General features: G+C 46.4%; 1 protein-coding gene across 3 annotated transcripts in view; it reads left to right on the plus strand.

Moving 5' to 3' along the window:
• Positions 1-16,647, plus strand: part of FYN (FYN proto-oncogene, Src family tyrosine kinase) — a 231,985-nt gene that overhangs the window by 181,824 nt on the left and 33,514 nt on the right. For 2 of the 3 annotated variants that reach the window (XM_058657505.1, XM_058657562.1), the window contains 6 exons: positions 3,697-3,800; positions 4,773-4,922; positions 7,291-7,455; positions 10,261-10,440; positions 11,808-11,884; positions 11,982-12,135. In XM_058657505.1, coding sequence (XP_058513488.1) covers positions 3,697-3,800; positions 4,773-4,922; positions 7,291-7,455; positions 10,261-10,440; positions 11,808-11,884; positions 11,982-12,135 — 830 coding nt within the window. Of the gene's footprint in view, positions 1-3,696; positions 3,801-4,772; positions 4,923-7,290; positions 7,456-7,843; positions 8,000-10,260; positions 10,441-11,807; positions 11,885-11,981; positions 12,136-16,647 lie in introns of all 3 variants that reach the window. The other variant, XM_058657613.1, reaches the window with a different exon arrangement.

A 16,647-nucleotide genomic window follows, 5' to 3' on the forward strand; every position in this document is an offset into this window, starting at 1 on the left:
AGTCAGTCACCGAGCCCCACTTTGGCTCTTGCTGTTTAATTTCGCCCTGGATTTGTTTAGGCACCACAAGGAGGATTAAACGCAAGCCCAGCCAAATCCCCGACTGGAGCATTCTTGAATTCCCTCGTATTTCCTCTAAGAAGTTCTGTTTTATTTCCTGCTCTCACATAGTCAGTGGTTCTGAGCTGCTTTTTTTTACCCTCCAGCGAGTGCCTTTTATCATCCATGATGAAGGTGTTTTTCCTTTTTTACTTCAGGGCAGATGTGCAAACATCTTTGTGTTCCTGTGGAATAAAAGACACCTCCAAATGCTGTTTTGCTTTGATTTTTAAATCAGAACCTACCAGCTATATATTTAAGCTGTATCTATAAAGACAAATGTTAAAAGTAGTGTGTTTTAGAAAATAGTTTATTTTTGTAAATAATACCTGTGGTTTTGCAGGTGCACTTTGTTATCTTTTATCTTCAAACACAAGCATTTGGTTGCAGTCCGTTCTCACAATTCCCTCTTCACGGGTGTTTTGTGTGTGTGTGTGTGTGTGTGTGTGTGTGTGTGTGTGTGTGTGTTTTGTTTTGTTAAACTGGGCTGTGGCTAACAAACACAGAAAGTCATTTCTCACAAATGATTGGTGCAATGCTCTGTACACCAGCTAGTGTCAGATTAGAGAGTGTCTCCCATTTTGGTATCCACTGAAGTCACTGAGGAGCTGACATACAAGAGTCTTTTCTTATCGTCAATGAAGCTCTTTCATTCACAAAAGACGTTGACAGTGAACACATAATAGCTATGTTCCAGTATAATGAATTGAAACTTCCTTTTAGAAACTGCATTCTTTCACAGTTAAACATTCTAAAAATAGTTCCTGTGCACAGATTCCAATTGAAAGCTCCAGAATCTTCCCTCGGGTTTTGGGAGCACCTGCTGCTCATTCAACACCCCAGGCTGAAATGCTAATTGGGTCTTGAAAGTACAGGGGGAAGATAAAAGACACCATCGCAAAGGTCCCAGGGGGATGGAAGGCAGTGCCTCCCAAAGTGGCACAGGACTGTGTCACTAGTGTGTTGGGAGGTGAATATGAAAATGTCTACAACACCAAATCCTTTTATTTCATTTTATGACAGTTTCATAGGCTCTGGGATTTCCCCCAACCCCTCCAAAAGGCCCTCCCCCCATATTGAATTCCCCCATATTGTTGCAGTAGTACAGTTCATATCCAGTCCTGATTCCTTCATTGCCGGCATGGACCATGTAGAAAGTCCAGCATCTTATTATCCAGATAAATTCAACAGTTTCATTGGGGAGACCATCCCTGGTGTGAAAGTAGAGCTGGCAGAATATCATCCTCTCCAGTGAAAAGCCACTACACAACTTCAACAGCAATTTACAACATCATGGAGTTAATTGACATGGTATTGAGTGACCAATATGTTAGAAAGTGCAAGTTCTTAACCACATCCTGTGACTACTTCATTGACATTTCAATTTTAGTTTATACACACCCGGCTGCTATACACCTTAAAATAGTTATAGGGTACTACTCAGCTGTCTTGTATCTATTTTCATTTTTATGTTTATCAGCTTATAGTATTCAAGCATGATTTCTACTGAACTTCTCGAATTTTAGGCTAGTCTAAACTGGCTTGTAACTCAAACATGCCAAATATTAACAGTTGAGGAGCAGAACAGTTTTAGGAGGGGTGTGCGGAGAAATCTTCAATACCTTAGTGAGGAGTAACTAATCTTTGTGTCCTACCTCGTAAGTTATATGGGAGTCCAAGCTGACTGTTTCCTGTCTAAGCTTTCCTTATTACTCTCTATCTGTTCGAATTTTGGGGAAGAGGGGCTCCAGAGCAACTCTGATGGTCATTGCAAGAGAGGGTGGGGAGCCAAAGTTGGAACTAAGTAAGGACCAGAGAAAGTTCTCCCGAGTCCCGGAAGAAGTTTACTGTTCTTCTGTATCTGAGGACCACTAGGGCTCCTGGCTGTTGTTCTAATGACATTAGATCTGTGAGGAAGGATCTGGGCTTCTTCCATCCCATGTGGGAGATCCAATAGGGAATGGATGGCCTCAGAGTTCTTGGCCTATGAGGGCATTTCAATTCCCCATGGTCTCCTTGGCCATTGGGATATAGTCCTTGGTGCCCATACTGATAGTCCTTGGTGAGGACCCAGGGGTCTCCAGCTTTGGGATACAAGCCTCCTCCTGTCTGCCTGCTCCACTTTGGGGTCCCCCCCTGCTCTGTGCATATGACCTCCTATTAAGGGGCTGTCAGGATCGCACTTGGATCCCACTTTTTAGTTTTTGCTAATGTCTAATGCAGATTTGAGTCTGCTGTCTGTAAGTTACCTGTTATAATCTTGATAGGTTATACTTAACATCTTCCTCGCACACTCTAAGTAGGTAGAAGACTTCTCTGCTCTCCCAACCCATTACAGAATAACATAGGGAATTAAAAGCATATCAGGCTTTTCAGTTCTTTGATGTAGATCATAAGCAGTCTGTCTCTCATTGATTGTTGGTTCGTTGGTTACATCACAATATCTTATTGCATGTGATACAGGCTGTTTGAGGTTGTAATAATATTACAACTTACATGTACTATTTTTCGAGTCGACATCATTTCATCTTAAATTAAGGCAAACATGTGGTATCTAACCTTTTGTGATTGGCTCATTTTCCTTAACATAATGGTTTCCAGTTGGGCCCATTTGGCCACAAAGAAATACATTTCGTTTTTTTGTTTTTTTGTTTTTTTAATAGCTGAGTAGTGTTCCATGGAGTAGATGAACCATAGCTTTCTTATCCAATCTTCTGTTATGGGCATTTCGTTTGCTTCCAGGTTTTTGCAAGTATTGATTGTGCTGTTATAAACATGGGGGTGCGTGTTGCTTTCTAACACCAAATCCTTTTTAAGGTCATGCTCATCAAACCCAGATCTCAGGGACACCATGACCTGTCCCTACAGCTATGTGTCCCTACAGCTATGCAGCAAATCACAACACAGGTGGCTAGTCAGAGCTTTTTACCATTCAAGTCCTAACACCTGCAAGATAGGAAGAGAAAATAGACACAAGCATCCAAGGACAGCTGCAGTCATAGCAAATCAGGGGTCATGTGACCTTGTTTTTTTTTCTAAGTTCCTACAGGTAGGAAATTACAGAAAATATTCTTATGTCTCTACTATTTGTTCTGAGTGTTTTTTAAAAGCATGGTTGATTAGTATACATACATATGTATGTGTATCTATATATAGATATAGATATAAGCACCATGTTTTATAATTTTCCAGGGGTTATATTTAAACTCATAAATCAGGGGTCTTGTGACTGAGCATGGGAGGGGTCTCTGGCCATTTCCAAACAGAGTCTTGGATTCCCTTTTTCTGTTTGCAGGTAGCAGTTCTAACATAGATCAGTGTGTGTCACCTCTAAAAGCAAGGGAAACAACCCACGTTTCAGATCCATGTTGTTGTTGTGTAGGAGTGAAAGCTATGGATTAGAGATGGAAGTGAGAATAGACTGAATGAAAAGAAAGCGTAGTGCAGCTTGGAAAGGAAGGCGAGGCGTGTAGAGATGCAAGGAGAGGCTCAGGGCACAGCTGGAGGTGCGGGGGACACATCAGCCATGAAGCCCAGGTGACTGCATTGTGTAACTGTTCCTGATGACCGCTTTCCTTCTTGTGCCCCCACGTGAAGGTGGTACTTTGGAAAACTGGGCCGGAAAGATGCAGAGCGGCAGCTATTGTCCTTTGGCAACCCGAGAGGTACCTTTCTCATCCGTGAGAGTGAAACCACCAAAGGTAAGCTAGGGTGCTGAGGAAATGGGCTAGTGCTTGGCGTCTGTGGATCACAGAGATGAACGGCTCCTCTCCATGTACGGTGTCCATGGAGGAAACCGCCATGGCACCTCTCCTGGTTCCAATGCAGGCCTAGTTCCTGTCCCCTCCCTGCTCGGGATCTCAAACTGCAGACGGCTCCAAAAGCACCAAAAAGCTTGAGAATCAGCCCTCTCCTGCCGGCCCACAAGAACATAGACTTCCCAGAAGACCTTTAGAAATAAAGATTTTCCAAAACTCTGAGTTCCTGAAGGCACCTGTCCTACAGATTGACTTGGCTTTCCTTTTTTTTTTTTTTTTTTTTTAGATAATTGAACTCTTCCCTTCTCTCCCTTTTTTACTATTTAACAACTCATTAGCAGCCACAGGAGGGGAGAGGTCAAAGGAAAAAAAAGAATCGTGGCTTCCCAGCATGATCCATCAGACCCAAGCTACCCGCTCCTGGGAAGCAGGATCAGGCAGAAATGTGAGGGATGCCTGCTTCTAGGGAAACAGTCTCATGATTGCTACTGGCCGTGCTGTCCCTTTCACCCATCCCAGGAAAGGGAGTCAGAAGCAAGCCAGGAGGGGAATGGTTGAACTTCTCTGAATCTTTCCTGGGCTATACCTTCAAGAACACTGAGTAAAGTGTTATGAATAACTAGGAAAGTTTCAGTCTCAAGGGCAAGCTCATTCTATTGCTGATATCCTCTGACATTGGCAAGACAGCAAAAAGGGTGTCTGGTTACTGAATGGAGATGTGCTGTGCGTGCATGCATTTGTGTGTATATGAGCGCGTGTGTAAGTGAGCACATGTGCGTGCTGTTCATGCGTTCATATTTGTATGTGAGTATATATCTTTGGCAATGATTAAGAATAGCCAAGTAAATGAGACCAAGAAAAGAAAGTAAAAACTCAAAATGATTGGAGGCTGCTGCTTCTTTGCGTATTTGCTAGGTGCCTATTCACTTTCTATCCGTGATTGGGACGATATGAAAGGAGACCATGTTAAACATTATAAAATTCGCAAACTTGACAATGGCGGATACTACATCACCACCCGGGCCCAGTTTGAAACCCTTCAGCAGCTTGTACAGCATTACTCAGGTAAGCCCATTCTAACAACCTTCTAACCATCCGGAGGCTGAGCAAGGGGGTGGGCAGACACAGGACCGGGAGGAAAACAAGCAGGAGCAGAGGTCTAATGCTGAGAAACACAGCCGTTCATGACACCCCTTCTGGGATGGGTTGCTGTTGTTGTGCCATGGTTGCTGCTAGTCCCATATGCTTCTCAAAAGTTCCCACAACAATCTGGTGCCCCCAAGTAGGAAGCAGTAGGTGAAGATTTTGAGTTACTTATTTTTTTCATCTTCCTCTTAAAATCTTTGTGAGTTAGCTTGTCCCAAGCCAGTCAATGTATGATGGCAGAGCGAACAGTCAAGGGAGTGGGGTGGAACATGCACAAAGGCATTCCTACAAGGAGCACTGTGTGTTTCCCATGCTTCTGAATGGCATGACGGCTTGTACATTTCATCCTTCTGATAAGGTGAAACTTACAACACTTTTTCTCCTGCCTCACCCAATGCTTTGAGTCCCAACTAGACTTAGAGGCCTTGGGACCCACAGCTCTGACATTTGCTCCATCTAATGTTACATTCAGCCCCAGCAACCCGATGCCACCACCTCTACTGAGTGTTCAGATGTGCAATTTGTGCATTTTATTAAAGAATCTGATTCCATGTGTAATTGTTACAATCATTCTTTTTTCCTACAAGATACAGTATCTGCCACTCCATAATCCCTATACACATGTGAAGATACACAAATATACATGTTCAGATATAATCTGTGTCCCCTGCAATCTAGTAGTTGTGTAAACCAGATACTCATTTTGTGTTCTTCTTCAGGACAAGATTCCAAAATGTGCTCTGTGCTCATCTGCTGACAAATACATAATTCTTTTAGTGCAAAAAGAGCATCCTTTCTGGAAATGGGCTTGAGAAATGCCTATCGTAGGCGCTAATGAGCTATTGGAAAAAAATAGCAATACTTGGAGTATAAATTCCTGAGGACCTTGGCTAACGTGGCTTGTGTGGGTTCTGATGAAATATTTGGGAAAAATGGAGCAGAAAATCTCCCTGCGTGTCAGTGAGACTCCCAGAATGCCTGCTTGTTTGCAGGGAGTTTTTAGATGGTGAAATATATTTCATTACAGTCAAACACCAGAATGATCCCCAGGGTCTGAATCATTTGAAAAGATTGTGTTGGAAAGGGCACCTTAATAACATCGTAAAGCTGGAAGGGGAGAAGGAATATGAAGAACAATAGACATTTTTTTTGAAGTTGAAGGAAGAAAAATCCATCTTGAGTCGGATTTTGTTTTTATATTGGCTATTCCTCCCCCGCTCCTTTGTCTCTCTCACACACTCAAATGCCTTTGAAATATTGACACTTAAATAATTTCCTGCCTACATATCTCAGAACCCGAGTCCAGGGGCAAAAAGTAGGTTACAACCGGTTTTCAAAATGAAAACAACACTACCTTTGCTTTCCCCGAATCTGAGTGAGGTGTGAGGGTTGAGGGGTTGGGGGTAGGGTGGGGACACGCCTGTCCACTTCACCTGTCAGGCTCTGTGCTGCTCTCGCCACTTCCCTGGTTGCTTGCTTCTTGTTACCTTTTCACATCTGACTGATGTTTACCTTGCCACTGAGTCAATTTCTCTGTACCCCTGCTAAATTCTAAAAGGTTAGACTCTAAAACCCCTTGGGTTCCTACACATTTTAAGTTTCCATTCTTTCTCCTTTCAAACCAGACTCCCTAAGCTACACATTGAAGGTTGTAGCAAAGGAAACACACACACACACACACACACACACACACACACACACCATCCCCCAGCTCCATGGGAAGAAGCAGAGAACCCAGATAAGTGGGCAAGCAGAATACAGCCTCTCAGGATACCAGAGATTGCTAGAGAACCGTGATGTCCTCCACCCACCCCGCTCCCCAGCCCCCACCCCCTGCAGGCATTATCTTCAGCCCCAGCATCTTCTCCCAGTCCAGTGTTCTACACAGGCCCCGTGTCAAAGTTACACCTTCACTTACAGCTCTGCCACAATCCCACCAGATCGTCTGGGTGTAGGTGGAGAAAGGGAGCAGGTATACTTTTCTTTAGTCCCACTGTTCCTTCTGCCATCTGTGACATTGAGCTTGAAGATGTTTTTCAAACCAAAGCAGTCTCCGTCTGCACCTGTGTGTATAGCTGGTATCGTCCCGGTGGGGGTGGAGGTCGGGGGCGGCCCCCCCTGGGGCATATTCGCTGTCTCAGCTCCAAGAAATGTGCTTCCCTGCGTAGTGTCTGAGCCGTGCGTGCTGCCAACGGGCCCTGGGGCAGTTGCGTCCGCGCTGTCGCTGTTGTTGTTACATGTGTTCTTCTCTTCTCTCCCTCTCCTGACACCGCCCTTGCTCCTTCAGAGAGAGCTGCAGGCCTATGCTGCCGCCTAGTAGTGCCCTGTCACAAAGGAATGCCAAGGCTTACCGATCTGTCTGTCAAAACCAAAGATGTCTGGGAGATCCCCCGAGAATCCCTGCAGTTGATCAAGAGACTGGGAAATGGGCAGTTTGGGGAAGTATGGATGGGTATGCTGAACCTCAGTTACTCTATGACATTAGCTTCCTGGTTTGGGGAATCCCAACCATCCAAGATGGAAGGTGAAGGAGCCCAACTTGCTAACCACAGGAAATAATCATTTCAATTTTGATTCTAAAATCCTGGAACTTCTAGAAAGGAGATTTCAGTGGGCAAGATTGACAAATGGCTCAACTTGCACTCTTATGCAAGCCGTACATTCAAAGGGCACGAGGAAGGTTCTACCATACCTAAAATGGCTTGTCCTTTGCTTCCAACCACAGACACATGTTAAATGTCACCCTAATGGGCAAGTCACCTTCCATCTTTTCTAGTGCATGCATGCATGATTATGGATTATAAGGACTGTGTTTCCTTTATTAATTCCCTTTCCTGTAGAGAAAGCTGATGGTTTATGTTTTAACTTAACTATGATTGCATCGATTTGTGCCCCACAAACTTCTGGATTGGCTAAAGATGCGTGGGAAGTGGAACGTAAATCGCTGTCTCTGGAGAAGAAGATGGGTCAGGGGTGTTTCGCTGAAGTGTGGCTTGGTAAGGCAGAAGGCACATTTTGCTTTGGCTGCTTCGCAAAGCCAGTGAAACCAACAGCTCTCAACCACACACACACACAAAAAAAAAACATAGGTACAGTCCATTGACACAGAGACACCTAACCCGGATACCCAGATGTGCACAGGCCATCCAGTGTGTGCAAGTGTCCTACTTCCTGGGGCTCATGAAGGTACCCAATGAGCAGAAAACCAGTGTGTTACAAATCTGATGATTCTCTCTAAGAGGTAGGAAGGTAAGACAGTGTGTATGGGCAACTCCACACACATGGGCTTTTGTTCCATGAGCCTGGATTTGAATCCTTACTAACTGACCATGGACAAGATCCCTGTTTAGCCTTGAGGAGCTTCAGGTTTCTTTTCTGTAAAACTGGAGTGATAGTGGCCTCATACAAGGCACATTTGTAGGAATATGTGAGGCAATGTGTTTAAAGTCCCCAGTAGGTAACAGGTGCTCATGAACTATAACTGCACTAGATTTGTCAAATTGCTCTTTTAACCCCTTTTAGGTCAGCCACAGAAACTTAGGCCCCACCTAAATCCAACGAGTAAGACAGTATTGATACTATAAAATCCTCCTTCCTTCTTTTATAAGAGTCCATAAAAAACAGTATACTTAGGTTCCTGTGGCTTTGTGTACACCTGTATTAAACAAGATAATACAATTAAAGAGTAAAGCAGAGCCTAGCAAGAGATAAACACTATACAGACAGGAAGATGGATAACTATTAGACACTCAAACATACACATGTATGTACAGTTATGTATTAGCTACCTTAAGTCATCCACAGTATTCTCTATCTCTTATCTCAAGTGTTGTGACATATGTACACACACACACACACCCCTTCTCTCTCATCTCCCAAATTATAGTTGAAGTCTCAGCAAGAATTGAACCTGATAAGAAAATTTATTTCCAATCTTTACCAACTTTCACTCATTGCACATAATCATTAAGATTTTTATTTCCACTAAACATAAAACAACATGGCCATCAGGATCAGGATGGATGCCTCTGTTATTAATCAGGTTGTTATCAGAAAGAAGACCCCACTATGTTTAAAATTGGGGACTGGTAATCCTTAAATAGCAGAGATCACTTAAAAATTGACAAGTTGCCCATTTATACCTGGTGGGTAGATATTTCATGCAATTTACATGAACTCATCTTTAAACCTCTGTTCTTTCGTAAAATTTATTTTTCTGTATTCATACATATTTAATTATATGAACCATGTTTAACAGGGTAACAAGAATTGCTCCAGATCACAGATTTGCTAAACTCTGTAATCAGCTATATTGAATATAAAAATAAAACTTATTTAAACCTGTCTTATTTTTCAAGTAGAAGATAACAATCTAAATTAAGCATATTTTTCTTTTTCCCTTTAGAAAGTTATTCTTCGAAGTCATAAGACTAGACATTCACATAATACCCAGTTTTGCTTTACTTTTTAATTTGGGAGACAAAAGAGAACCAAAAAGTAGTTCAGTGTCACTCCTGTGTTTTACAGACTAGTTAACCGATGCCGATCAGAGGCCAGGCCTGCCCATGCTCTAGCTGACTGCCTTTAGCATGCCCTTCCTGCCTGCTGTTCACTTGCTCCAGTGTCCCTGAAGGAAGCCATTGTCCTTCCTGAGGGCTGACCATGGGGAAACCACAGCAAGGTGCCTTACCTGGTCAGCACAGTGGCAAGCAGCCCGACAGCTCCTTGCCAGTGCTCACCAGCCTGCTTCGCTCAACTGCTGAAGGACTCTTTCAAGTCACTCATCCACTACAGATGGTTCAAAGCACCCTTGGAGTGTCATCTTATTGTTTGAAATGGCACACTCCAAAAGAGGAGCCTTAATGATCCCATTTCTTCCATGGTCACTCTCCAACCAAAGCCATCAGCTGACCCGGCCTGTTCCAACTCCTGGACTTCCATCATTGTGGAAAAAAAGGGTCCCCAGCCTTTGGTGCAAACTTACAACCATGTGGCTGAGCTAGAAAAAGACAGTGGTATGCATTGAAATAAGAAAATAGTAAGTGAATAACTAACCTTACAATAGCCATTGCCAAGAGTAAACAGTTTTCATGTTGAACTGCTTGACAGAGTCCTTGCAATTGACTGTGAAACAAAAGCCATCTGACGTTGTTCCAACTCAGAATGTAACCGTATGCAAACAGCTGCTGTCAGAAACCCTCCAGCCTCCCTCCAAAGAGGAGCTGTGGACTGACTTGATCTTGTGGGGTGTTTGTAGGTACGTGGAATGGAAACACGAAAGTAGCCATAAAGACTCTTAAACCAGGCACAATGTCCCCGGAGTCGTTCCTGGAGGAAGCGCAAATCATGAAGAAGCTAAAGCATGACAAGCTGGTGCAGCTGTACGCCGTGGTGTCTGAGGAGCCCATCTACATTGTGACCGAGTACATGAACAAAGGTCAGGCGGCACCGCCCCCCCCCCGCTCCCCGCCCAGGGGCTACCTGGGGTCCCTTAGGGGAGAGACATGGGGCTGCCCCATTTGCCTTGCTTTCCTCCCTAACTTCTATCTAAGTCAAGAGTTCACCTCAGGAGGAATATATATATATATACACACTCATTTGAGAGAGAAAGAAAAAGCAATAGCTTTTTGCTAAATTTCCTTATTGCAAGGCTAGATGATATCCAACTAAGCTAAGCTGAGTCTCCATCATTTCAACATTTTGCCTTCAGCCTTTCTCTTAAACATCAGATGAAGAAATGACTTGCTTTGAAAGAACACACTTTGTTTCCCCATATTCTCACCACCCCCTACACCCCTGTCATCTTAATTAAACCAGCATTGGTGGGGATGAGGCCAGAGTGCCCTTTGTTTTGGACAAAACACATGAACCAAACAAGCAACAGCCTTAAAAATCAATGCACCATTCCTCCAAGAACCCAACACAGTTCCTCTTTCTACTTACCCTGTGTTCAAATATAATTAGAATTTTTTTCCTGGTAGATTGTTTGTCCTTTGTATCCAGGATTATTTTGTAAATAATTTTGTGATAAAAGCATTAAAAAAAAAATCCCTGATGAGCGTCACAAGCCTCCAGCTTCTGCAGATGAATCTTCCCGCCTCAGTATATGTAAGCTCTGAGCTGTTCCAGGCTGTCCACAGTCACTTACCAGAGTGACTGTGAAGCTGCAACTGTTTAGTCTCACGTGTCTGATGGAAGGCCTGGCCAGCTGCGAGCTAATTAAGAGGCACCACCTGCCTCACCCCTGGGCCTTGGATAGTCTTGTCCTGACTACACAGCTGTCAGCAAGCCAAGCCAGGGGTGCGCCAGCTTCTCCCCTCATGTCAGGTCCTGAACTCCAGAATTTCTGGTAGAGTAGATCTGAGATAGGACCTGGGGACCTGCATTTTTTTTAGTGCATTTTAACCCTAGTAATGCTGTCGCTGCAGGTCCTGGAGCCACGTGTTTCCCACGTGGCACCCTTGCGAGCAGAGCTGATTGGGCAATGAGCTTCAAGTGGAGCAGGTGCTCCACTGTCCTCATGACGTGAAGGGAGATGGAGTTCCCTTTCCTCCTCTGTTGTTAAATTGCTTCTGTTGTCCTTGGAGGTGGCTTCCGTGCTGTTTATTTGCAAGAAGGTGGCAAAACATGCTTCCCAATGCATGGAACGTTTTCCACTCTTGTCCTTTACGTTAACCTTTTTTCATGTGGATGACACGCAGCCATTTTCATCACACTTCTAATTAAGAACACCAAAGTACAGCGCTCTGTTGGGAATGCCTGTCCTTTAAAGTAGATTGAAACGGCTTTCTGTTTTGTCCCTAGGAAGCTTACTTGATTTCTTGAAAGACGGAGAAGGAAGAGCTCTGAAACTGCCCAACCTGGTGGACATGGCCGCACAGGTAGGCCCGACGGCTTTGGTGCGTGCGCTTGACGTAGCGTGGTCCAAGGTCATTCATTCTCTGAGGCTCATAGCTCCTGTTCCCTGGGTTCCCACAGGTGGCTGCAGGAATGGCTTACATCGAGCGCATGAACTACATCCACAGAGATCTGCGGTCAGCAAACATTCTGGTGGGAAATGGACTCATATGCAAGATTGCCGATTTTGGACTAGCCCGGTTGATTGAAGACAACGAGTACACGGCAAGACAAGGTGGGCACCTGAATAATAGCGGCGTGAGTCCTGTCCTTGGGATCAGCCGCTTACCATGCCACTCCTCCCGCCTCCTTTCCTTCCCTTCCTCCAGACAGTATTTGAAATGTCACTTTTCCGCTGGATTTCTCCTGCTTGATGTGGCAGGAACTTGACAGCTGTGCATGTGGGTGCCTATAGTGATCTATAGATGGGTGAGACATTGCTTTGTGGTGATTGGACACCTGCTGCTGAGACCCTCCTGGCTCATGCCACTCTTCTCACAGCACCCAGGCCTGGGAACTCCAATTCTGGAGAAAGCAAGCTGTGCAAAACCAGCAGATGAGTCCAGTTGTTAGCTCATCACTCAACCAAAGCGCCACAGCAAATAGCAGGCATGTTCAAACTGAAGAATTGAATAAAGGCTCTTTTTTGCAAAGATGCAGGCAGATCTAAGATACCCACAAGGTATGGTGCAGTATGTGACATCTGTGGAGCTCAGGCATTGAAGGAGGGCAGGGCGTGGGTGCAAGGTGACAGCCGCTGCTGGAGACAAGCCACAGGGATGGTTCTGAGACATTCATACCACCCTCACTCTTCAGCATGCCAAGCCCAAGCAGAAGCTGGAGCCCAAAGGTGCCCATGGATAAGTCTCCATGGGTCCAGAGCAGGGAGAAGAAAGGTGGAGAAAAGATCTAGGAGTCAGCAGCATGGGCTGTCAACAAGTCCCAGCTCTTCTGATTATATCCTTCACCCCGCCCACCTGCAAACAAAATTCATAGTAAATAACCCCTAAACAAAATATAATGCAAGCCAATAGCCACTGCAGGAGCTGCTATGAGGTAGCCATTACCAGGGATAAATTCCCAGGGATGTTTTCTGTCTTCACAGACCTCGGTCTAGCAGCCCCCAGGGGAACGTGTGGAATCCCATAGGCCCCTGTGCAGAGTGATGCTTGTAACTGGGAGGGGTGTGGGAGTGCAGTTGTCATTGCTGTTGGTTTCAGCTGGCACCTGGGCATTCCAACAGGGCTGGGCCATCCCAGCCTGAATCACCTATTACAGGGTACCCAGTTCAGTAACAACCAGCCCTGGAATTTGCCTTCCCCTACTCCACATCCTCCTTTGATTCTTCCATTTCAGGGCAATTCTTCATTCCCTTTATTTGACTTTCAGAAAGGAAACCTTGCCAGTCATCTCAAGTGATGAGGGGAAATGTTCGGCGGAGACCCTCAGCTGGTGCAGATACCAGCCAAATGCTACATGACATCTTGGCCAGACAGCTCAGCTGTTTGAATTTCCCCCCAACACGTGGTAGTTCTTGTATTGGTGCCAAATGCCCACACAAGGAGTTGAGCCCGTGCATCACACACAGACACACACACTGCCAGATGGCCTGCCATACCTCCAGTCAGAAGCACTTGGCCGCTCTGATTGGCACTAGCTGTGCAGAAAGGAATGTGGCTGTGACTTTGAGGGCAGGCAAGCTGAGAGAGGCTGGGCGGCCCCTAGTGATGGAGCTGATGCTGAGCCAAACCTGAGATCCCAGCCCCTCAGACTCAAGGGGCAAGTCATGACTTGTTCAATGAGCAGAGACCTAGAACGAAGTTGTGTAAGGAACTTTCCATATGTGAGTACAGTCTCTGCCTCCAAGGGAGTGGGCAATGGCTCAGGACTCCCTTCTGCACTTTCAGTGGTCTTCGGGCTGTGATCCCTGAGACTCAGCCAAAAACAGCAATGCCAGGGCCTGTACATGCCAGCAGGGGGTGCTGTTGGCACCCCCTCAGCCCCACCCCTGTATTCAACATGCGCTTAGCTCCCTGGGATGAGCCCTTAGGCTGTGCCCCTTGCTTGCCTCCCTGCAGGCCACCTGCTGCTTGGGAGCAGATCCCAGGCATGCTGCCATCTGCCCTGACCACCCAGCCCTCCTCCTTCTCATTCAGCTGTCTGGATAGCCTGGCTTACCAGCTTCCTCACCGCCACTGCCATGCCCACAGGTGCTGTGTGATCGGCCCTCTTGCCTTTATCCACTTCAGCTGTACTGCCTCCTGCCTCCCATCGAGACAGTGATTAGAAGAACCAAAAATGCAATCAGGAAGAATTCATCTTCAGTCCGGCCACTTCTCGCTTTATTTTGCGGAAATGTCCCTAAGAGGCACCTGCTTCTTTGCACACATGAGGAGGTTGGAAAGACTATTCTCATTTTCCAGAGCTAGAACACCCCAGCTGTTTGTTCAAAAATACCTCCCCAGGGCCTGGCCTGCCCAGGCGCCTTTATGAGGCCGAGAAAGCCCAGTGTATAAGCACCAGGAGTACTCTTACAAATGGCACACATGCTGCAAAGTTCCTGCCGTGGGGGTGAAATGGCTCCTACGGACAGCTGGTCCATCCGTTCATGTATGCAGTCACATTTGTGAGCTGGGTTTTATGTTGCCCACAGGCCACAGTCGTGCCGCAGCTCAATTTCTGTAGTACAGACGGCATTCAGAAACATGTGCCAAACGCAGACATCTGAAGGCCGGGAAGGACAGTTATTTTCAAAACAGTTATGGGCTTCCCATTGCAGGGTGCACTGACATGTCTTTTCACATCCCCCTGGGCACAGGAGATGGCACTGCACATCTGCAGAATTGGAATCTTACTATCCTTGCCCATGTACCCTTCCTCCTGCCCCTTGGAGCAGAAGCCCCATAGAAGGATGGAGCTCAAGACCACGCATGAGCCTCCACTGACAGTCTTCTAGAAGCAACTAGAAATGACCTGCATATCTCACTCAGTTACAGCTGATAAATCTTTGCATCCATAAACCCTTTGTGAAATTCTGTCCAATCAAGGTCTCACAGCGACGCCCACATCAATTGTTTGAGTGCCTTGTCGATGGCGGGTTCTTTCCTAAGGCACTTGTGTTAAGGCAACACCATTGCAGCGGGCAGCATGAGAAGGGAGACAGGACTGTGTCTGCAACACAGCTCGGCCACCTGCCAGGGTGGGGCCTTGGGCAGGTTTGCTCATCTGTGAAAATAGAAATGCATGCTACCTGGTCCATGCAGGTTTGATGAGTGAAGTGGGAGGGTGCACATAAAGTGTGCCTAGAGCGCCGTGCCCAGCAGCGCGGAGTGGGAAACCAATATTTGTTACTGCTGTGGCTGTCTTACCCAAGGATGAATGGGTTTGTTGTACATGTGGTCAAAGGCTCACACAACACCGGGGAAAGGGAGAGGGGGTGCCAAGGTAATCCCCAAGCAGTCAGATGCAGGAGGATGGAGTTACTGACGATGGGAATGTGTGAGTGTGAGGACCTCGCTTTCCGAGGCGGACAGCGTGGTTTGCTTTTGGACTTGTGCTACAGGCACCCGGCATGGGTGTGTACAAGCCCAGAGAGCTGGGCTGTGATACCCGCACCCTGTTCCCCTGCTACAGCCCTGCCCCAGTCCCTCCCTGAGTCGCTGATATCCTCATCCCAACCCCCTGCAGAGCGAGCCACTCAGTCTCCCACAGCTATGAGACCCAGAGATCTGCCAGCCCTCTATCTTCACCCTGCCCCCGACTTCCAAGAGCAGCAGCGTAGGGGGCATGGCGCCCAGTCTGGCTTCCCAAGACTCCCCGTCCTCTGATCGCAGCCACTGCCGAGTCTGCAGCAGAGAAAGCTGCAGAGGCAATGCTGCAGCTTGGATTCAGCACTGCTGAACATTGGTAGCAGTCTCCAGCAGTCTCACAGAGACCTGGGCCTCTGGAAGAACGCCTCACTCTGGTGGGCACTCTGGTGTTTCAGCAAGCTCAGTGCATTCACATGGTTCGATGACCACATGTGAAGGGAGTGACCCAGTGGGTTTTATGTATGTCCATGGCCCTGTAGCCACCACAAAGGAGAGGGGACACAAACCCCACCCCTGAGCACGCCACAGGAGCCACTCGGCACGCCCAGTTACACCCATGCCCACAGGCAGCCTATAACCCTCCTCTGTCACCAAAGCTTAGTTTAGTTTTTGTTTTTCAAGATTAATTTTTTTTTTCAGAAAGGCAGATTTTGTAGAGAGAAGGAAAAAGAAATCTTCCAAACACTGGTTCACATCCCAAAAGGCCACAGTGGCTGAAGCTCAGCCAGTCCAAAGCCAGGGGTTAGGAGCTTCTTCCAGGTTTCCCATGTGGGTGCAGTTTGCCCAACGCTTTGGCCCATCCACCACTGCTTTTCCAGGCCATAAGCAGAGAGCTGGATCAGAAGCTAAACAGCTGGGACATAAACCAATGCCTGTATGGGATGCCAGCACTTGCAGGTGGAAGATTAGCCAGTTGAACCATTGCATCAACCCCTCCCCCAGATCCCCAAAGTTTAATTTTGCCTATAAATTAAGCTCACATGCACAGACCATGTAGTGTCGTTCTGTCTGGTTCCTTTGCCTCCGCTACATCTGTAAGGCTCATCCATGTTGCTGCATGTGATGGCAGCCTTCCCTTTTCGTGATCAAGTAGTCATCTCCTGTACAAATACATCATAGTTTATCCATCCTGCTGTTGGTGGACATGTGGGGTTTTA

This window comes from Ochotona princeps, chromosome 1 (genome assembly GCF_030435755.1).
Source record: "Ochotona princeps isolate mOchPri1 chromosome 1, mOchPri1.hap1, whole genome shotgun sequence".
NCBI lineage: Eukaryota > Metazoa > Chordata > Mammalia > Lagomorpha > Ochotonidae > Ochotona > Ochotona princeps.